The sequence below is a fragment of the Pteronotus mesoamericanus genome, unplaced genomic scaffold (genome assembly GCF_021234165.1).
Source record: "Pteronotus mesoamericanus isolate MK-2021 breed Mesoamerican mustached bat unplaced genomic scaffold, CSHL_Meso_final contig_169, whole genome shotgun sequence".
NCBI classification, from domain to species: Eukaryota; Metazoa; Chordata; class Mammalia; order Chiroptera; family Mormoopidae; genus Pteronotus; species Pteronotus mesoamericanus.
The window spans coordinates 15,666,130-15,690,374 of NW_026555068.1; the positions used below are offsets into that span (position 1 = coordinate 15,666,130).

At 37.3% G+C, this 24,245-nt stretch overlaps 1 protein-coding gene across 1 annotated transcript in view; it reads right to left on the reverse strand.

Moving 5' to 3' along the window:
• Positions 1 to 374: 374 nt before the first annotated feature.
• Positions 375 to 24,245, reverse strand: part of SGCZ (sarcoglycan zeta) — a 212,070-nt gene continuing 188,199 nt past the window's right edge. The window contains exons 4-6 of the mRNA XM_054565801.1: positions 16,360 to 16,432; positions 6,237 to 6,360; positions 375 to 566 (exon numbers count right to left, since the gene is read on the reverse strand). Coding sequence (XP_054421776.1) covers positions 375 to 566; positions 6,237 to 6,360; positions 16,360 to 16,432 — 389 coding nt within the window. The remainder of the gene's footprint in view (positions 567 to 6,236; positions 6,361 to 16,359; positions 16,433 to 24,245) is intronic.

Consider the following 24,245-nt stretch of genomic DNA (forward strand, 5'->3'; position numbering starts at 1 on the left):
TGCCATTGGATACTGGGAATATCATCTATGTAATGGATATATGTGCAGTTCATATCCAGGTCCTGCAAAAATCTAAAACTGTGTGCTTCACTTCATGTAGCAAAGGCACCTATGTTATTCTCCCTTTTGAGCAAAAGTTATGATCCATATTTCCTGCTGAAAACGAGACACTGTTCTGTCACCCGCACTCTCTGTGTTGAGCAGTACAGTAAGTCGCCAGAGAAGGTGGGGGCAAGTCCCTGCGTACGCTGCACAAAGTCGCTCTGTGGACCATTTGAAGAAGCTCTGGACTGATCACAAGGGAAACCGAGCAGAACTGTGAAGCAGACAGACAGGAACAAAGGCTATTGTGGTGTGAGGAGAAGTCGGTCCCTTCAGCTCCACAAACAGATGTTGCTACTGTACTGGCAGGTGGAACCCACTCCTGCTGGAGAAAGGTAAAGTTTGCCATTGGGGCACACGCACAACTCATACACTGTCTGTCGAGCATTTGAAGAGCTGGGTGAAGACGAGAAAGAGCCGGTCGGCAGATTTCCCAGCCGAATTGTGTCCGCGTTCAAAAATATCTAGAGGGAAAAATTGCATTTTAATTCATTTCAGCATTCTCCCATTCCTCAGAGCTTTACAACATGGCCTAATAAGAAAGGCTACACAACAAACAATTCTATTGGTTTAGCTGCCATGCTTTGTTGAACGAACAAATGACATGCCTATGGTACAGCCCAAAAGCTCTACAGCTGTCTTCTCCTTTGAGACATGATGAATTCTGATGGAAAGTCCTTGATCTGAAAAAGCAATATGTACAATCTGCTTAAGAAGCCAGCTCTGTTACTCAAACACCACAGAAAGTTCACGATTTTGACAGAGTATCTCATGTTAACTTCTTAATCATGCCTAGTTTAAAGAATATGCAAGGAACTTCAAAGTTTCTACAGTCATGGACCCCCAAAGGAAGCTTCTATGCCCTGGGACAGTGTACATGGGGGAAGGGGAGGGTCTTCATGGAGATGACGTTACTGAAGGGAGGGGAAATTAATAAAACAAATGACTCGAGCCTAGTTTTTAAAAATACTCTCTACAAGGTGTTGACAGGCTGTCTAAAAGATATACTTAGTAGGTAATCTGCAGAGTTAACAACAGATAATTGATAGAATCAGGTTTGAAGTCTCCATGAAACATATTACTTATGCTCAACACCTACTTTGCTGTATCTTCTAACTTGCAAGATCATGCACTCCAAACCATGGACTTACCACTTTTAGGGACAGTGATCACATGGTTTTGACATGCATGGGGAAAGATCCAAAAAAGGGCAAAGTGGATCAGGAACTTGAATGAGGAAAAAAAAAAAAACACTAAGACAGAAACCAACAAAAACCTCTCTCTAGCCATTCCTTTATCCTATTCCTATGTAGTAAATTACTGCCTACAGACATCTTTAAATTGACAGGAGAATCAGAGAATACACCATTTTCTCCATACTTATCCTCATGCAAGTCTTAATTCACATCTTACTAGGACTCTAGAAATAGCTGTCTACCTGGCCTACCCAGCTGCTATTCTTGCTCTCTTATAGTCTGTCTTACATATTGCTGGAGTAAACTTTTATGAAATGCAAATCAGATTGCATCATCCCAGTTCTCAAAATTCCCAAACTGTCTCCACTTCATTTAACATGACTCTTGATTCCTTTTTGTGACCGACTAGCCCTACATGATCTGGCCTATCTCTCTAACATCATTTCTTATAATTCTTCTTGCTCCAGCTCTTTCATTTCTTCAAATAAACCAAAATGACTCTGGCCCAAGGGCATTTTTATTCCCTATTTCTTTAGCTTGAAATACTTCTCTGCAGAGATATGCAAGTAGGGGTAGATGGAGTTCCACTGTTAGCCTCTTTCATACTTTTAAAATTTTGAAACACAGTAACTAACTGCCTATGCAAATGAGCCAGAAAAAGGGTTCATAGACCATGGTCATGCATAATTTAGATTAATTTGGATGTGAGCATGTTTGAGTGTCTGCTATACGGTCACCCTCTCAAAAAAGGACTTTCCTAGTCTTCCTACTAAAATAGCACTGATCCTTGCATTAATTTCTCCTCCACAGTTTCACTTTTCTTTAGAGTAACCATCCCTTCTTCACATTTATTGCTTTCACTCATTTATCGTGCTTCTCTTACATAAAAGTAAGATCTGTGAGGGCAGGATCTGTCTTTGGTCCATGGTTCATAGAGCTGTGGCAGTACTTGTGTGAAATAACGCTCTCCCTTCCCCTTGCACATGCCTCTCCACTCCTGGGTACAAATGTCACTGCCCACCATGGACCCTTCCCTGATACTCTGAGAGAAAGACTCTGTATGTGGTTCTCCTGTAGCACTTTACTGTTATTAATATCTTATTTTGCTAATATTTTATATATTATTTTATAGTCTGATACATATATCTTATTTTTCCTTGAAGATGGAATCACACCTAAATATGTTTATAATTCCCCAGCATTTGACCCTGCATATACGACACCCACTTAAGACAAACAGTTGTTGAATAAATGAATAGATTATAAAATAAATGAATGATTACCTTTACCAACAGTATTCAAAGTTAAGAAAGCATCTTTACTCTTGAGTTAAGTGAGAGGAAAATAAAGAGAAAAAAAGGTTTTCTGTTTTAATTATTTTAAGAAGATATTTTTTTACTGGTTTAAAAATTAAAAGTGAACAAAACCAGCAAAAGAAAAGAATCCATTTTTGGGTATGGAGGCTGGGCCTCATTTCCTCTGACTCTGCTTCCACGTTGAGGGTCATCAATGACTGTAACCCATTGCTACACGCTTCGGCTTCCTCCGTGCTTTTCTCCACGGGGGAGGGATGACTCCTCTTACTGAATCTGAGGGTTTGCGTTGGAGCCAGGAACGGGGCTGCAGAGCCCTCGCCGCCTCCTCCCTTCCTTCTAGGAGCTGGCCTGCTTGCAAAGCAGACATTCTTACGCTCCAAAAGCACTGCGTGGCACGCTCTGGGACTGTGGGATTTCGGCCTGCGTACTTGGAGGTGAGTCCTCAGAAGAAATGTTAGGCGCTGGTGTTTTGCCCAAGAAACCTTCAGACACAGACGATAAACGGGGGGCCATGGAAAGCAAAAGAGCATGTGAATAAGGAGGCTCGCGTAGGGTTGATCGAATGACTACAAGATCCTGTGAATGGTTCGCTCTTAGGAAGCACAGAAGTAAATGTTGCGGGTGAGCCCTGGTGGTCCGCAGGGCCTTGCTGACACCAAGCCGCATCGCTGGGCTTTATGGTTTGGAACCAATTGTCTTTCCATTGGTGTGGCCTGAGGGAATACATGCAGAGCAGCTGTTTCCATACAGGTAGGGCACACCGGGCAGCAGCCTTGGAAAGCAAGCACAGGCTAGAGACCTCGTCAGTGGCTTTAGCCTTGAAGCTCTTGCTGCGGGGCCGGCTGCAGCTGAGCTGCAGCGCTGCCCCCAGCTCTCCCATCCACTTGGGGGCTGCTGTCACAATACTTCGTTATACGACAATACTTAATTCCATAAACTTCTGATATCCAAACTGTAGCATCAACCACATATAAAGGAGGCATATTTTATTAATGGTTAATTAAAATGAACAGGGCCATTACAAAGACAAAATATTTTCTTGGCTTGAGAGAGAGAATGTCACCAGGTAGGGAGGGCTGGTATATATTGATTCTTTCCAACCCGACACGGCTCAGCTTCTCCAGGCTCCTACAGCACGGATGGGCTTGCTCACAGCTCTTTCTGTCTGCTAAAGCAGTTACTATCATACCGTTCGCTTTCCAACTTCTAAAATTGATATTTCTATTCTATAGTGTCCTATAAACCATATAATCCATTTGTTTCGAAACTCTTCCTGGCACTTCAAACTACACCTCTGAGGTTCTAACTCATGGCCCATTGTCTTTTTGTCACCAAGAATTCATATATCCCATCCTTACCTGTTGAAATTAGACCCATCACTATAAGAAAAAAATCTGAATCACTTTGCAAAATAAAAATTGTTTCCTTCTTCCTCGGAGATCTTACATATATTATTACGTTATTGCTTTGCATGTACTAATAAAATGCTTTCAGTGTTCTTATGATTCAGGTTGTTTTCAGAGCTGAATTTGAAATGCCTTGCAACATTATGTCAAAAATAACTGAATCTTCTGCACTGCAGAATTCTGTATGTAATTTCATTCTCACACATTTTGTTCATGCTATGCCTGTTCTAATTTTAACTAGTTTAAAGCCTATCTAAAGGTAAACTTGACATCTTTCTATATTGTTTAGTAAATGATCAATCTGCCTCTCTGTGGCATAGTCAATAAAGCAAAGATTTTATATCATTTCACATTTCTTTGTTGGAAAATTACATGTTATTCAGTCTCATATAAAGTGCTGTGCTTTACTATATCTTTGTTTTCTTAATATAAAAATGGCCACAGCTGAAAAATCTCTGGGTATGATTTATTTATAGCATAATCCTCAATTCACAATTAAGTGACGACCTCTAATTGAATCCAAGGAATCTGCTGATACTTTGAATAAAAGAACATCAGTAAAGTGGTACATAAGTAGGAGCAGAACAGAGATTAATAAGCACTAATATTTATTATGGGATGATCCACTATGAATAATTTGAATGAACTGATTAGCATGATAAAAGCAACTCTTTAAAAAGGATGTGAGATATTTAGAAAGATTTCTGTCTTGCTGTGGAAGACAAAGTATTTTATGTTGTCTGTAATAGTAGTGGAAAGAAACCCTAAAAGGTAATGTGGATAGATTTTTTTAAAATATTCTAAAGTATATTTATAGATCATTTAGGTTTAATATCACTAAGATGTGAATGTGGTCCTGAACATGACTTTGTTTATAAAAATGAATCAAAATATATAATTAAAATTTATCTTGAATCAATAACTGAGATAATGGCAAAAAAAGTAAAAAAAAAAAAAAAGAATGCCTCCCTTTGATTGTATTAATTTATGCTCTCATCTTTACATCTGAAGAGGAATAAAATGCTCCAGAAAATCTCTTAAATTAGACTTCCATTCTTTTTTTCTCAATTTAAACTTTGTAAGTTCATAATAAAAAGTGAATAAGCACACAAGGGAAGAAAATACTGGAGGAATTAATTGGTATAAACAGCAATAGAACAGATTAGAACTTCAAGGACTTTGAGAATTAAAATAAAACTATACAGAATAGTATATGCATTATGAATAAGGCTTTGAAATAATTAAGGCAGAATTAAAAACAAATGAGCAAAGAAAAGAGCAACTACCAAGATGACCAGGCAGATTTGAAAAAACAGCAGATGAGAATCCTAGAAATGAACAACATAATTACCAAAATTAAAAGCTCAATGTAGGTATTAAATATGCAATTAGATACTGGAGAGGAATCTGGGCATGTAGATCAGAATATATAAGCAGGGTGAGGCACAGGGAGACAAAGAAATAGAAAGCAAGGAGGAGTTAAGGAATCCGGAGGGCCAGGCAATAAAAAAGTATGGCGTTTCTACAGTTCCAGAAAAAGGCCACAGAGAAAGAGCAGGGCGGTAGTATGTGAAGACACCTACTAAATACTTTTCAGGATTGACAAAAGTGTGACTCTACAGACACAAAAAATCACAACGTACACAGCAAGAAAAGTAAATGAAATAAATGTGTATCTATTGCATTAGCATGCAAGAGAGGAAGACCAAAGACAAAGGATTCTTGATTTTTAAAGGAATGGCAACAGACTTAAAGGAGCTTCTTGAGGAAAATAAAGTGAATGGAGGAAAACTATTATTGAGTATCTTCGGATCCAGGAAATAACCAGTAGGGCTGGACAGTAAAATAACATTTTGTTTTCCTTTTAAAAAAGATAGGCACTACTTTTACAGAAACAAACATCCAAGGTAATTTTTGGAAGAATGTTTTGAAGAATGAAATAGAATTAAAAAAAAAAAGGTTAATTTATTCTTAATATTATCTTGATATTTATTAAATTGCCCCACTTATATGTCAATGTCTTTCAGAAGAAAATAGAGCTCTGACTTAAGAAAATAACATTTGGCTTACTCAATTTCATGTTCAAGAAGAAACAGTAATACGTTCACATTTAAGCTCTCTTACGAGGCAGTTTTCTCTGCCTCACCTGGAACCGTATACTTTGAGAGGAAGGATCCTTACTAGCGCAGAGCTGCTCTCTACCCCTGGGAACTCACCTCCCCCTCTGTAGACTGCAAATGGAGCTCCTTCCTGCAGGTGGCCTTGAAGTCTCCTGCAGCAGCTCGCACCTGGACCCCTCGGGGAGCTTCCATTATCAAGGACCTGGTTGGTGATTCAAGCCTAAGGGAAAAACAAGAGGGTCCTTAATAGTAAACATAAAAATAAAATTATGATGAGCTAAAAGACAACATCAGTCAACTAAAAACAAAGAAGCAGATGGGAATAAATAAAAACCCTTGCTATTTCCAAACTAAGGGGGTGGGCCCAAAATGATGTTTAAAATGATTTTTGATTATTTATTTTTTTGGCTCTTTGTGAAACTATTCGTTGGCAACAATTATTTACTCTTATTTCTATAATGATTTACTAGGAGTCTTATGCTGTTTCCCTTCGCAAAGCATGTGAAAAGTAGGTCACTTTAAGTTGACTTGTTTAAAGCTTTTATACATTTTCATATTAATGATGGGATTTTTATAAATAAATTTCCACACTGAGCATGTAAGTATCCCTCAAGACAGAGTCCCTGTCTTGTGAAGATGAGAGAGCTTTAATGAAAATCATGGAATTTGTGAACTGTCAAGCCTGCACAGTAAAAATTTTCTAAGCTTGAAAATTTTCAAAGTCCTCTTCACACTTCTTGAAATTAATGAAAATAAGAAATAAGACATTCCTCCATCAACTGACTGCTGCTGCTCAAGGAAAATGTCCACAGAATAAATGACATTAGTCTGAGGAAGAAAAATTAAATGAGAGCTGATATACAAATACAAATGTGATTAAAAGTTGACTTGCATACATTTTGTGAAAGAAAGTATTTAAAATAGTTGTGTCTGCAAAAAAAAGGTAGCCTGGGAGACAGTTTCAAATTATCTTCAAATATAAAACCAGGGAGTAGAACCAAAGAAGGCAGAATAAAGACACCAGAATACAGTAGTAAAAAGCACTAGTGTGAGGAGAGGTTTTACCCCTGAATTGGTCTTTTTGGATAAGTGCTCTGCTCTGGGGCACAGTGGCCTGTGTTCTCTTTGGCCACAGGAACTCAGGACAAGAGTCCCCTCAGGATCACATTCACCATTATTCAGAGCAACTAGCTCACTTTGAGGCAATAGACCCAAAGCCGTTTTGCAGAGAGAACCACATTAAACAGTTTGATTGGCTCTTTCTCAGTAATGAAGTTGAAAGTGATATTGAAGGACAAGGGCCAGCATTTAGGTAAAAGTGATTTGGGTATGTTTAAATCACGTTTTTTTTCCCAGTCATAAAATCAACTTTGAAACTTTCATCTCTATGTGCCCTTGGACATCTTCATAAAATCCCTGGTGGGACTGAGGGCATGTAAGTTTATGAATGTAAATATTTTAAAGAACACTTTGTATTTTGTTGTTTTTTTAGACAAAAATCACACATTTTTGCAGAATATTTGAAAACTTAAAAATGAAAACTCACTCATATTTTTTCATTCATAATCCTTATACTTTGACCCAGTATCAAATTCCAAAATCTCAATGTTAAAATGTATATTTTTAACTGATTTTCCCAATACATCTCCAAATCTGCACCACCTTGAATATTTGTGACCACTACTATTTCCATTTGTTAATTATCCATAAAATAAAGTGTAATTCTTTATGTATGGATATGATTGAACCATTTATATAGAAGTCAGTTAGAAACTTAATTAAGATGGATTAAAGTTATAAAACAAATTATGAATTTGACATTCATGGAAATACAACTCAAGTGATATTATAAATGGGAGGAAAAACACAGTTAGTTTTTCGAATAACTGATATGAGGTAGTTTGTTTCTGAGAATAAGAGGTGGCAGTGATCACTCATAGAGTTAATAGTAAAATACCCATATTAAATGTGCACATTTTTTTGTACCATGTTTCTACCATGTTTTGCTTTTGGAATTAGAGCATTAAAGTATATAAAGGGTCTCAGGGCTCCTGAGTTTTTCCATTCTCATCTTTATTAATTATTTAATCAGAAAATTTTCAGTACGTTCAGGTGTCCGTTGCCACTGTAGCCACAGAATTGAGTGCTTTGCCAGCTGATTTAGAGGATTCTTCTTCAAAGAGGCAGTAAAGATTGAGAGCTGGCTCAATCTGGCTGCAGGAAAATTAGCTAACAGCAATGAGTCTTGGTTTTTTCATCTCTAAATTGACAGTTGCAATGTTTTCTTACAGGATTTGTAAGACCTTTCTTAAAAGCACTAGGGAAATGAGTATGTAGTGGAATAGTATTTTGAAATACTAATGGAATTTCCTCTCCTGTCCCATTTCTTTGCCGATTTTCTGCTTTCCATGTACTACACTGTAGCCTTTGCCACAGGTTTCCTTTTATCAGCAAAGCTGAAAAAATCGTTTGAGTTTCCTAATCTTACAGACATTTTGAGTTTAAAAAAATGCTAGCCATTAAATGTGTTGATAATGACTCAGCACATAAATAAAAATATAGAGAGTATCAATGGCATGTACGGAGCTTTTTAAAAAAGATTTTATTCATTTATTTTTAGAGACAGAGGAAAGGAGGGAGAAAGAGAGGGTGAGAAACATCAATGTGCAAGACAAAAACATCATCAGTTTCCTCTTGTAGACGTCCTGAACCAGGGATTGAACTGCAACCCAGGCATGTGCTCTGACTGGGAATCAAACTGGTGACCAAATGAGCCACACTGGTCAGGAAAATGGGTACTTTTAAAGTATATAATTCCTGTTCCTAAGTTATTATATTAATATAGATGTTATATTATTTATTGTCTGTATTTTACAATTATTTCAGGGGAAGGATATATGAGAAAGATATCTGATATTCTTTACCTCAAAATTCAAAAATTTGAGATATTTTTGTATAAAAATAAACTCATACATACATATTATGAAACTTCCAGTATTTCAAAAAGTAGTAAAAATATACATATAACTCCAGTAAGAATCTCAGTAGAATCTCTTGAAAGCGAAAACATTTTGTCAAAATATTTGGGGATAAAAGTATGTATGGCAATTAATAGATTTAAAAAGTAAAGGTAAAGTGGGAGATTTTTCTTTTAAAATTAGAACTTAAGTTATTTTTAGTTAAAATGATACTAAAATTAGAAATTAAAAGAGAAATCAAGATGGTGGAAGAGTGAATGAAAGTCACACTGACCTCCTCCCAGGACCAATCTGGAATTACAACTAAATTGTGGAGAAATCACTTGGAACAAACAACTGAACAATAGCAAGAGAGGAGCCATATAACCTTAGACAGCCAGAAGATTCAGCTTTGGCACAACCTAACTGGTAAGGAGTGCGGTAGAGACTTGAGAAGCATGGAGGGCGCCCACGGGCAGCGGCACCAGAAGGATATTGAAATGGCCAGTAGGGTCCCTCTGAGAAGAGTGGGGTCTAAACCATAAGTGGGGATCTCCAGCCTACAGCACCAGAGCCTAAAAAGAACACAGATAACAACCAGCTGTGAAAAGTGGCAGGGTTGCTCTCTGCCAGAGACAGGCAGCTGGAGACGCAAAGAGCCATTTAAAGAGATAACACATAAATGTTTATTTTCAGCCACTTACCCTGGGCTTCAGCAAAGGTGGGGGCAGGGTGGGCTAGAGACAAGAGAGGAGAGAATGGGGAAGGAGGCTTTGGGGAGAGAAGAGAGTAGCCAGTGGGATCTGGTGCTGACTCATCCCGCATATGGCTGCAGCCATCTGGCTCAGGCAGACTACTCCGTTGAGCAGCAGCAGTGTGAGAAGACTCAATAGCCCTGCCCTTAGGAGGCTCTGCCTTGGCCAGGTGGTGCTAAAGCCTAACAGCTGAGTGCAGAGTGGCAGCCACAGACAGTAGATCCCTGGATAAAAGGGGCACAGGGTAGTCTAGAGACACTTGAGGAGAGACTGGAGACGGAGGCTTTGGGGAGAGCATGGAGAGATTAGCCAGTAGGATCCTGGTGCTGACTCATCCCCTATATGGCTGCAGCCATCAGGCTCAGGCAGACCAGTCCTTTAGGCGGCAGCAGCTATGAGAGGACCAATAACCCTGTCCCCAGGAGGGACTCTGCCCCACCCTGTGGTGTCTAAGCCTTACTGGTGAGTGTGGAGTGACTAGATTAACAACAGAAGGAGACAGCCACAGACAGTAAATTCCTGGAAGTCTCAAACAGACTGCCTAAGGTCACACAGGATCAACAGCTGACATCATTAGAGGCAGATCTGGAAAGAACAAAACAGCAGTCTCCTATTAGAGCCCATAGAAGTTCACACCACAAAGTCAGGAAATCAAGTCAGATCAATTTAAGAAGCAGAAGCAAAAAAGAAGAGTCTCACAAATAATGGGAAGACAAAGAAACACCACCCAACTGAAGGGAAAGGAGGACTCCCCAGAAAGAACTAAATGAAATAGAGGCAAGTATACTATCAGATACTGAGTTCCAAACAATGGTTCTAAAGAAGCTCAATGAGCTCAGTGAGCTCAGCGAGAATTACAAAAAACTACAGGGAAACTATGAGGAACTTACTGCAAACTATATCAGCATGAAAAAGCACATGGAAACTATCAACAAGAGACAAGAGGAAATGAGGAATACAACTTCTGAATTGAAGAACACAGTAGAAGGAATCAAAAGCATGCTAGATGGAGCAGAGGAACAATTCAGTGAGCTGGAGGATAAGGTAGAAAAAAACTCCCAGAGAGCGAGAAAATGAAAAAGCCTCAAAAAGAAAGAAGTGGTGTTTAGGGTAATGCAGGACAACCTGAAACATAATAATATCTGTATAATAGGGATACAAGAAGGAGAAGGAGAAGAAGAGGAGGTAGGGATAGAGAACGTGTTTGAAAAAGTAATGATGGAAAACTTCCCTAATTGGAGGAGAGAAAAAGTCACACAAGTCCAGGAAGCACAGAGGGCCCCATTCAAGAGGAACCCAGTGAGGCCCACTCCAAGACACATCATCATTAAAATGGCAAATAAGACAGAGAATCCTAAAGGCAGCAAGGGAGGAGCAGGTAGTAACATATAAGGGAGCCCAGGTACAGCTAGCAGCTGACTTAACAGAAACACTACAAGCCAGAAGAGAATGGCAAGAAATATTCCAAGTCATGAAAAACAAAGGCCTGCAACCAAGACTGCTCTACCCAGCAAGGCTCTCAATTAAAATGAAAGGAGAAATAAGGAGTTTCCCAGACAAAAGAAGGCTAAAAAATATGCCTCCACCAAACCAGCATTGCAAAATATGCTAAAGGGACTGCTTTAAGAAGAGGAAGAAAAAGAGTCTATGAATACCCAGTTCTTTTCACAGTCACCAATACTTGATATTACCAATATTTTTAATACTTATTCATATGATGGGTTATTTTCATTGTTACTTTATTATTTGTTGAAAATAAACCTGTTTTTGTACAGTTCTTGCCTATTTCTATTATTTTTAAAAAGCTTTAAATGACTTTTTGGTATTATTTATCCATTTTTTGATTAATTGTTTATAGAATTTTTTCCCTAAAAAAAACTATTAACCTTTTTTTAGATGTGTTGCAAATACTTTCCTATTCTATTACTTGTCCTTTAACTATTTTTATATGTATATTACTGTATAGTCTTAAATGTTTAATGTAGTCATATTATGAATATTTTACTTTATAGTTTCTGGGTTTGAATATTGCACTGCAGGGTAAGAAAAATACTGTTTTGTATTTTCTCCTAAAACTCCTTAGGTTTTACATATTGATTTTTAACTCACCTGAATATTTTTTGTATGATTTGTGAAAAAAGGCTCTATATTTCTTTCTTTCACGTAATAGAGATCCATGCACCTTATTGGTTGAATAAGCCTTATTTTCCCCATTGATTTGAAATATCAGTTTAATCATATATTTCATTGTTAGATATATATGTTTGTTTCTAGAATGCTCATTTTATTTCATTGATCTATTTGATTATTTCTGTGCTGGTGTCATGTTGGCTTAATTGCTGAGACTTTATAATGGATTTTGACATTTAAATAAATAAATAAATAAATAAATAAATAAAATCTGCATTCAAAATGAAAAAAGAAAAGGAATTCCTACTTTTTTGAGACAACATGGATGGAACTGGAGAATATTATGTTAAGGGAAATAAGCCAGTTGGTGAAGGACAAATACCATATGATCTCACCTATAAGTGGAATATAGTTAACAAAATAAACTAACGAACAAAATAAACTGTAGGCATGGAAGCATGGAGCAGACTGAAAGTGACCAGAGGAGATGGAGAAGGAGGACAATGGTGGAAAGAAGAGGAAGGGACTAGAAAAAGAACATGTATGAATGACCCGTGGACATGGACAACAGAGTGGGAATTGACTGTGGGAGAGGGGGGCGGTGTGGGATGGGTGGAGGAGGGCAAAGGGGGAAAAATTGAGACAACTGTAATCGAATAAACATGATTTAAAAATAAATAAATAAATTTGGGAAAAAAAGAAATTAAAATTGGGTCAACGGAACACCATAGACTCTAAAGCAAAGCATGACAAATATCTGACAAATGCAGCAATCATTTGGCTTAGGAACTATCAGTTTATTTAGTAAATGTTAAATGATGCTTAATAAACTGACTAGCCATACTGAAGAAAATAGCATTAGATCCTTAACAAACTCTGCAGGAATAACTTCCAGCTTCATCTATTCAAATATAAAAATTAATAAAGAAATCACAGGCTCTAGTATTCAACAGAAAATTAGAAGAAAATTCAGAACATAATTTCCCATTTTATTTATTCAAAGTATAAAACTATAACATATAGAAGTGTCCATTTTGAAAGCATTAAATTCACAGCAATGAATTCCAGACTACTTTTCATAATGAGCACCCAAAGATTCGACAGCAGAGTAGGATTAATATTGAACTCTTGTCATCCTGCCTGTTTTTTCCAAGTGATCCTGTTTTTAAGGTGTTTACATAGCAAAGATGCAAGAAGATTTTGTTTTGAAGGTGTCTAATTCTCAAATTTGAAATTGAGAGGCATAGGTCTTAGCAGAAGTCTCAACGTTCCGCAAAAAGAACTCAGACTTCTTTTAAAGTAAGTCCCAAGATGCAATTACTAAACAGAAACTTAAGTAGGACTTAAGCATCATATAACTTGTTCTTGCTCTATACTCAACACCATGCTAGAGAAATAGTAGGCACTCATAAATTATTTGAGGTTTCAATGGTGGCATGAATGGAGAATTGAAAAGTGTATTGAGAAAAAAAAACTCAATGCAAACTGATTTGAACATATAAGAAAGTACACTGTCATCACTTCAGGCTACGGATGAGCTTATCTTACATGCAGATAACATTGGTTTTGTTTCCTCCATTTTTATTGTTTTCTGCTCCCTAGCACATGCCATTATTATGGTCTCTTCCTTCAAATTATAGTAAACAAATCTCTAGATCAGTTGTCTTTCTGTGTTTCTAAGTTTGCAAGCTAAAACAAGCTTTTCAAAATGCTCATTTCTTACTAACTTTAGATAAATATATAAAAACATACACAGAATGAAAGGATGAAAGAAAGAAGAAAGAAGGAGAGAAAAAAAGGGAGAAGTGAGGGAAGGGGAAAGAAGGGGATGAGAGGAGAGGTGGGGAAATTCTATTTTATTATTTTTTTCTCATAGGTAGAAAAATACCAGCAAAGTATTTTACCCCCTATTGACAAAATGTCTTAGGGAAAAATCCTTAACTACTTAATAAAGAGTAGTTTTTCCTTGAATGCAGAAATGATGTGAAAATAACGCGATGTGTTTCCAGAGAGTAATTTGTAGCTTGCAAACCTTAACATTTCAGTTTTAAATTATATTTATATAAGGATGGAAATGACGAAAAGATGCCAATTACATCATTAAATATTAACTCATTTCCTGATTCCAAGTCAGCATTCTTGTCTTATTCTTGGAACAGTTAATGGTACTTGGACTTAAAATCTTTGGGCAACGGGCATTATATAATGGATTTCATCACTTCTCAGCATGGAGTGCAGAAACCCTATCAAACTCTAATAATTTGCTTCTAAATCAACTTAAAAAATAAAAAAGGAAGAACATTCATATATAAGTTTTTTCAAGCCAGTATGCCATTATCTCCTTACTGACCATTCAGCATTCATTTTTTAGCCTTTTAAAATGCAGAAGTTCCTCTTGAAAAACAGTATCACCTTATATTAAAAAATCTACATGTTTAGGTTTAAAATGAACATGGAAATTAGCACAGAACTTGTCGCATATTAAGTACTCATCAAACATCTGTTGAATAAACGCATTGAAGAAATCTACCACCTTTCCACACCAATTACCTATACTCTATCGTAAATTTTGGAATGTTCCTTTCTAAAGCCTTTTATTTTTGACAAAAACAAAATTGAAGACAACATGGCCACTTAACTTCCCAAATCACTGTTTTATTTACCTGGTCAACCATTTTGCCTTGTTGATTAGAATAAGGTGTCAGCTAAGAGTACTATTTATGGCCCTGAGAGGAAAATTGTCAGCCAAACCCGTAAAAATCTCAGACACTCTGATTTTAATCTCCAGTACACAAATAAATAATTGAATAACCCCATCATTACTGTGCTGTGTTTCTGTTTCAGTTTTGGAATTTAGATCAGTAACATTCATCTGGGGGTTGCCAATCTGCTTTTAGCACCAGCAGATAAGCCTAGCTTAGCTCAATGTTTAAATAATTGATGAATAATTAGAAAATTGAAAACTAGAAACACTACATACTAACTATGATGTTATCCACATTCACACTTAGAAATTTTTATTCATGTCAGCAAGTTGGTTCTTACTCATCTTTTGCCAATATCCTTTTCCTACTGAAAAATCATAAAATGAGTACATAATTACTAAAATGCTAGAAGTAAAAACTGTTTCTTTTAGATCTTAGTAATTAATTTTTTTTTTATTGAATGAATCACTAACCTCTGATACCTCTATTAAAACACAGTCAAAAACTATTAGAATCAGTGTTCGTCATATGTGCCTTAATATAACAAGTACTGCCACATTTTTTATATTTCATGCATTTAGCAGTGTCTTCATTACTCAGTTTTTCTAAATTTCATTAATTCAAGTTAACAAATACTTATCAGTTACTACTATATGTGAGATACAGTGCTGGCTGCTACAGCTCTAAAGATAAGCAAGGAAGACGTGGATCCTATTCTAATGGAGTGTCCAACATTGTTACGCGGAGAGGGGTAAAATTAATAATTACACAAAAATGTTAAATTCCCGAGAAAGGGCCATGAATCAAGGCTATCACACATAATGAGGCACTATTTACACATATTTTTCAACCCTTTTAATTCCTTGGGTTTTGCTCTGCAGTAAATAATGTTTATCTTATGAAAAAATAAGTAACTTGATCACAGGAAGAGAGGTGCCTTCTATTATTGTTAACTAGCTTGTTTGGATCTGGGTTATTCCACTAGTGAGAAAGAGTTATTTAGGAAATGTTATCATAAAACTATAAAGGACTACAAATTTCACACTTTCAAAAGTGTGGCTTTCTTTGGCGTTAAAAAATTTCATCTTTATTTTTCTATTTTCATTTGAGCAGTTTTTCCCACTCATCAAAATGAGAAGGGCTAAACTTGATATTTATGAAATAAAATGTTTTTTTTTTTTTGCTTTTTATTTTTATTGTGTTTTCCAGTTACAAAGACTCTCTCAGGTTGATACTTTGATTCTGCTTTAAATATGCTTTTAATATTTGATTTATTTTTAAAATAGCAATCTTATTATCTTTTTTAATATAGCAAATGCATTCTAGAATGTAGTTTACCTATCCAAAGTTAAGTATATAAAACATTTTAATGATATAATATTGTATTAGTTGTATTAGTTTGAGGTGTATTTTATGATATGATATATATATATAGTAAAATGATCACAATAAATTATATAAAATATTTTTCATTCTTAAAGCTTAACTTATTTAGTTTTAGAGAAAGAACACACATTTTCTCATCCATCTAATACCTGACTATTTACTATGTAGTAGAAAATTTCAATTCGTTCTACAGGTATGCAGCATATTTTCTATTTTAGTTTTTTATATATCAAGGGAGATCAACAGTCATGTCAACAAGGACACAGGTGTAAGAGCCAGGACTTACCTGAGGTCTTGGGAAGGTTCTGCTCTGATGTGAGGTGTCTCGACAGAGTGCCCAAATACTGCTCCTTCAGTGCCTGGGGGCAACATGATTGCCATGTCAACATAAGTAAGTGGACAGATACATTGATATTCATTTATATTTTTATGGGCCAAATATGCTTCCAAAAATGGGACAACTGAAAACAAGAATACAGGAAATAAGGGAAAAACTGAAAAAATAATTCAAGGTAGTACAGAGCCAAGGAGGTCAAATCTAAGTGTCACTATGCTGACCACTTTAAGGTGATTTTACTTATGAAAGTTTAGACTGAGTTCAAATTTTAACACTTTTTCCAAAGAACAAGACCCATCTCTTCCCCCCTTTTTATTTCTGAAGTTAAGGGAATTTGAGGGAAGAATAGGTCACAAAACACAGTTCGGCGTCTCTACAAACAGCAGAGCGTGAGTGAAAATGGGATGGGAAGCACATCCGTGCAGTGTGGGTCTCACTGAGCATGTAGCATTTCTCCCACATACAGCGCCCACCTTTGATGAAGTTATTTTAGAACAGCAGAGAAAGGGGTGTCTCACTTTGCCCTCGCTGGGAGTAAGGCTCTATCTAAGACCATGGACTGCTGGGCTTCATTTCGTTAGAGTTGACTCCACAGGCGCTTACGGTTACCCTAGAGGTCAGGCGCTCCAACGCCTTCCTCGGGCAAGTGGAGCCGGCACTGACTGACTGCATTCGATTTGCCAGGTTGCCAGAGCTTTCCCCTAATTTAACTGAGCAAAATGAAATGACTTTCCTTTTCGAAAATTAAATGCAAAACATATTTTTCTAAAAGAAGATGAAGACAAAACCTCTTTTTTATTTTCTTTTGCAATTTCACATAAATGTTTCAGATGATTTCTTTCAGAATAAACTTCATTTTCTTTTGGTTTGATCTTCTTCAGATGTCTTGGCGGAAGAACCTTATGCCTGACCCATCAATGGCCTCAACACTAGCAACTGAAAAGCACAAATTTTAAACATACCAAATAAAGCTGCTTCTGCTTACTATAAAGAACAATTTAAATATGGTGAATAAGCAAAAAGAAACTCCAAAAACTAGTTAGTTTATTCTTTTGATATTTTTAAAGATATTTATTATTGTGAGTGAGAAATTCTTAGAGATAGGGCTTTGATAGAAAAGTCACACTTTTATATAAAATTTTAATTTTATGATTGTGGTGGGGAGGTGGCATTTGAAAAGACATTCCAAGACATACATTTTCATCTCTCAAGGAGAGACTCTTTGGTATTAAAAAATAAGATATAACTTCCAAAAAGGAGAGTATCCATGTGTAAAGTTCAAATATTAATTTCCACTGCTCTATGATTTTGAAAACTTCTAAGATAGAATAGCAAAAATATAATTAAAGAACTGTAGCAATATTTATTTTCAAACATAGAATGACACACATAGTAATTCAGCACAGACACATATAGTAATTCAGCACAGAGAGTCAAAGTAGAATGCTATCAAAACTTTAATTTACCAAGGAGGATTAAAAACTGATAGAGGTCTCCATTCTAAGTATCAACATAGAAAATTATTCATGATTTTAAAAAATTGTTCCTGAGGAAAAATATGTATAATCACACCACTTAAAGGGCTAAATTGAAAAGTGAATAAAATAACAAAAATATAGCTAGGTGTAGGCTTCTAGATAATGAGAAAATTACTCTTATCCTTTCCATTTTTGTCTCAGAATGAGCCAAAGGGGCAAAAATTAATAAACAAAGTGGTCATGTTGGAATGAATCAATGAAGGGGGATAAAAGCCATCTGAACCAGGCACAGGAAAAATCAAAAATAAAAAAATATATATGCCCCATCAATTGGGGAAGGTCACACTATTAATAGGACACAGAGTTAGCAATTAAAAATATAGGATACTCGATTAATTTTTAATCTCAGGTAAACATTAAGCCTTTGTAGTATAAATATCCAACATTTGAAGGGAACATTTTTATACTAAAAATGATTTGTTCTTTATCTGAAATTCAAACTTAATCATTTGTCAATATTTATTTGGTACAAAGAGTACGGATCTGATATTCTCACTTTAGGAAAAGAAGAAAATGTGTGATGACTCTCTCACTGTAAGTTCTAGAAACCATGGAAACCATAAAGGAAGTGACAAAAAGGAACATAACATAGACATTTATTAATATGTGTATTTAAGCTAATGGACTAAGTGAATATTTGCTGTTGCTAGCATTGTAAGGGGTTGCTCCAAAGGATACGATGTACAATTGTGATTGATTGTGTAGATGTCAAAGGGCACTTCAGACACCTTGCAGTGAGAGTGAGGCTGTAAGACTTAGGGAAAACACAGGCTGGTAACGATTGCAATGGTTGGGAAGAATGAAGCAAGCAAACTTCGGGGTCAAAAAACACATTTCAACCATGTGATAATTTCTGGCTTCCAAATAAAAAAATACGGTTGATATAGTTTGCTTTGCTGGAGACAAGAAAGTATATACTGAATGTTCTACTACTTTATATTTAAAGACAGTTTAAGACATATGCTAGGATGTTATTCTTCACAAATTCTTCACATAAATGTCACCCCACAAAAGATGTTGAAAAAAATCAGAAAATTAAGTATATGAGGGGGAGCTCCCCCCAAAATCACAATAATACAGGCTTCCCCTGCTGGGTGAGGGTTCTAGGAGCCCATCTGTATCAGTGCACCAGCTGGTGGTGTTGTGAGAGGCTGCGTTCAGCTTCAGTGAAGTGTTTTTGAAGACTCTTCCGTTGAGTTTGCCCATTTTGTGATGGGTGATTTACAAGTACACCTGTCCACGCTATGCTGAGTGTTCAGCAGTTTTTGACCAAAAACAGCGTGGCCCCTGTGCCCCACCCTCCCTAGTCACCGGATCTTGCCCCAAGCAACTTGTTTTGTTTTCCTGGGTGAAAAAAGTCCTCAAAGGGAAATGTGTTGCTGATGTGGAAGAGGTGAAACCAAAAATGGCAGAAGTGCTAAAAGGCATCAAAATCAATAAGTTCAAAAACTGTTTTGAGCAGTGGAAAAAATGTTTCAATAGGTGTATTGCATCAAATGGATAGTACATTGAAGATGGCTGAAGTTTAAACATGTAAGAATACACAATCTTTTATAAATAAATTCCAGTTTTTGGGGGGGTCCCCTCTCATGCGTATTCTTCCTAATGTGGCTAGTTTGGGTCTCTAGTGAGAGAGAGAAAGAGAGAGAGAGAGAGAGAGATAGAGCGAGCGAGAGAGAGCACGCGCTTTTTTGTTCCCCTGGGAATATACCAGCTATATTAACTTGGGTTTGGGACAACCAGGTGTTTTTTTAAATGACCAATGAACTTTTCAAGACTTCATGAGCTTTTTGATGGGTCCACCCTCTAGTAAGACTAATAGGCCTTATGGTCAAACAGCTCCACCTGTGGCACCCAACAATCCAGGGCCAGAGAAGAAAAAGGAGGAGTGTTGATCCCCTTGGTGGGGCAACGCTGTGATCCTCTGGGCGTGAAGCTGTAGCTTCCTGGGGAAGCCAACAGGCTTATGCTCCCTGGTTTATTAAACTCAATGTCCAATTTCCTTTGTTCGCCTTGTTATTAATAATTACCTAACTACCAATGTGACATTCCCCCATGAAGACCTTGAACCTTGTAGTTTTACAAGGGTATGTGGATAAAGTTCTCATTTTTCTGTAGCTGCTTCTTGCTATCAAAGGGGCATAGTCCTGCCTATCTCAGGCCCAGAGGGTTCTGCTACCTGCTAAAGGAAGAAAGGAGCAAAAACAAAGGAGAGCCTTCGTGCAGGGAAGAGGGGTTTTGCAAAGTCCAGGTCAGTCTGGCATTGTCTTGGGAGGTGGCATACACAATGTCTAGAGGATGAAGATGTTGGACAAGCTGGCATCCTTATTGTATTGACAAACCACCGCTCCTCTCATTCCTCCTGGCTCGCCACATGTTGTTGGTGGAAATAAATCTCTTCCACAAGATTGTGAGGAAATATTCTAAAGACTTTCGCATGGGAGATTGTGGTGTAGCAAGATGGTTTATTCGTGTGAGGCTGCCCCTGTGTTTCCAATTTCCCATTTCCCTCTGTCCCGCCATGGAAAAAGTCCAACCATGTCCTCAGCAGAGCCAAAACAAAAGACAATGTCCAGAGTTTCTGCTTAATGTTAATGCTTAGTCCTTGTAGCCCATGTAGTCTGCCACGGGCCCCCAGTACCTGCTAGACCCGCACGGTTATGTGCTTTTGGTTGAGGAAGCCCACAAATGAATGGGGTGAGTGCAGGTCATGTGAAAGAAAGAGAAAGACAGCTAGAGACATGAAGAGAGAGAGAGAGAGAGAGAGAGAGAGAGAGAGAGAGAGAGAGAGAGAGAGAGAGAGAGAGAGGGGGGGAGAGAAAGAACTCTCACAAAGCTCTTAAACATAAGTAGATAACATATTGTTTATGCTTGAAAAATGAGGAAGCTCTAATCAGATACATTAAATACCTCCCTGATGAGGCTAGAATCTTGGCCGCCAGCTTTTCACACGTGTACACTGTGCATTCTGCAATGAGCAGACTTAGGAAGCACCCCCAGCTTTTTCATTCTTACCTCAGTGACTTCCAAATATCAATTTCTTTAGCTATAAATAGAAATAGTAATGCCAACCTTACAGTGTAAGTTAGGGTTTTCTTAAATAGCATATACATGTATCCTGGTTCATCATAAGAATTCAGTATTTCTCAATTCCCCTCTCTCTATCAATTTTCTTTATGAAAATCAGCCACAGAAGCTGTACACACTGTGTGTGTAGCGTTAATGGCCTGACATGGGTTCACTCATTAATACAAGAAACCTCTATTCCCAAAAGGTCCCAGCCTCATGCTGAATTTTGAAATCTGAAGTTTAGACACTGTAAAGAGATTTTTAAATGTCAAGTAGTAAATGCATTTTATTAAACAAGACTTTATTCAGTAAATCAAGGAATTCCCCAATGCAGCTGCTCAGGTATCAGATAAGATCAATCAATTCTCAAATAAGCTCTGTGAAAAGAGACTTTTTTAAAATAAAATACTATGCCCAGTATGATCTCACTTTTAATTGACCTTTATTGTAATGTTTAAAAAATATTGAGAACATATGCGAGAAAAGCTCAAATTTTTCTGTGGTTTAAACTGATTAGTCCTCTGTGCAGGATACAGTAGAAATGTACCCTTTGTATAATTAAAATCTGTGAAATAGTCCTTGACTCTACCAGGGTTTTATGTTCCTTTTAAAAATCAAAGAAATAGTGAAGGAATAGAACGGGACACCATTCTTTGAACTATTTCTCTTCTAAACGTGAAATCTTATTGATTGGATTGGTAAAATTGCACTATGGCAATTAGCTCTAGGAACTTACCATGGGGAGGAAGCCAAGTAATTATTAGCCACACCACCTCTTATATCCAATCCATGAGATTGTTACAAAACTTAAAAAGTCAAAATTCAACTAATCTTACATGACATTTTCAATTCCTATATTGAGTCCAGGGAACATTCATCTAGATCTCAGGGGCAAAAATATTTCTATTTATTCATTATCTTCAAGTCTGAACCTGTGCTATTGAATAGAAATTCTTTGAAATTCTTTGGTTAATTAAATTGAAAGTCACTTTATAAATTATAAATCTTTTTTTAATACTCTTTTTGAGATCAAGAACCTTTTTCACTCTGTAGTTGCATTTCTTAGCAATGTTATCCAGTATAATATAGACATTCATTACTATGCCTATCCGATGTTCTTAAATAAATGACTGTTTTCCTTGCATGGAAGCGAGATGAGGAACAGAGCGGCAGAATGCTGCCCAGGCAGGGAGCAGTCTTCAGGCTTTGCTAGGGCCTCAGTGTCCGCTGTCACAAAGGGCTTCAAAGGGGGAGACGCTGGCACAGGATGCTTGCTCTTGTGGAGAGCCAGAAAGAAGGAGAAAAGAGAGAGACAAGCCAGATGGAAGGGGGATAAAGAAACCAAGAAAGTTTGGGACACCTGTCACTTTGGGAAAGGAAGCTAGAGAGGAGTAGAAATTGAGGAGAACAGTACCAATAAAATTGGCATTGGTCCAATCAAAATAGCATAAAATATATAAAACAAAGTGGAGTCACTCATGGCTGTCAGTCAGCCATGACACTTTGGTTCAAGAAGGAAACTACCTCAGTCACGCTAGACACATCTGGCAAGGAGACGCAAGCAAGGTATCTGCACATGTGGTCAGAACAGCCATGTCTGCAGAGCTGGACCACCCATAACTAGGTTCCTGGGGAAATGCCACATTTGTCATTAGGGGTGTCAAGCAGAAGAGCCATGTACCACCCAAAGGTTCCTGATCAAATTGCCCACTTGGCATCAGGGATCAGGGATGCCAAGACATTTACCAAAAGGCCCTGAAGGGCTGAGTACATCATTTTCAAGGTATAACTGAGGCAGACTCCAGACCACTGTGGAGACAAGCAAGGTCCACACCCCTGACGCCACCCCACACTGGCCACCTTTGGCATCGGCTACCAGAGGATCTGCCCTGCGGGACAGAGGACTTTGCCTACCTTACCATCCACCTGGCTCTGGAGATCCTTCTTTGCAAGACTCTGACAGCGCCCTTGCCCACAGTGCTGTCTCCCGGACCTGCAGATTGAGACTCTGGGACTCGGGGTAGTTATCCCCTATTGATTGCTCTGTGTGTGTGTGTATTTATATTTCTCTTAGATTGTTAGAGTGTGAGTAGCATATTAATGTATGTTGATGTTCTACTTTGAATGAACCTGAATTCAATAAAAGCTGAGTGAATAACATAATTACTGTGTGTGACTCTTGTCTATTTCTTGATGCCAGTCTGCTCAGCAGGCTGCTAGCTGAGCAGTTGCCTTGGCTGACTTAGAGGAAAGACTATTTCATGAACATATACTTGTTTGTGACAGAAAAATCTAAATTCTATTCTTAAGTTACATGTTTTGATGTTTTCCAAATGAGATCTCCTGCTGCCTTCTGTTTTTCAATAAAAAGCTACCATGATCCTTTATATTTTTGAGGATTTTTGTGTGTTTGAAGGGGAACAAAGAAGGAAATGAACCTTAAATCCAGATCAATAAAGAGCAGAAGAGATAACAGGAGAAGAATCCAAGCCCAGGAGGCAAAGGGGGTTAAGGGAACAGGAGCCTTTATCAGCAGCCCCCTGCCCTCTGGCCAAGATAGTTCATGGGAATCTTGGGCAGCATTTGAAATTCCAACACTACAATATGATGAGGTCCAAGGGCAAGTTCATCTAGATCTCAAGAGCCAGAATGATTCCTATTTTTTCATTATTTTCATATGTTAGCCTTTGCTACTGAGTATTTAGAATTCTTTGGATGGCTTCACACCTGGCTTTCTTTTTCTTTTATTTTCAATCTCTTTCTCCACAAATTTAAATTGGATTGGACAGGGAATACTTTCTTTTTATTTCCACATCTTCTTCTAATTCATCCTTTGATCTCTGACAGGTATTTAAAGCCCTCTGGATGTTATTTGTAAAATTAAGCTCTGAATAATATGATCTCTAAGGTGCCTTCAATTTTTAACTGTCACAGTTATATGAATTTTTTTCAACCATGTCGAAACATGTATGCTTTAACTCTTCTCCATTCTCCTTAAATACAAGTGGAAATGAGATTGCCTTTACATAGCTATAGAAAAATTATCTGGGGGAAGAAATGGAGTAATCATATTGGCGAAAGTACATTATTAACTGTCATTTCTTTTACTCCATTATTAGGAGGTCCTCTGAATCCTGAAAGAAAAGTCTCCTCTTGTGTTATTTTAATAATTGAAATGGTGTTCCTGCTTCCAGCTAACTACACAAAATACAACCTACACATAGCTAG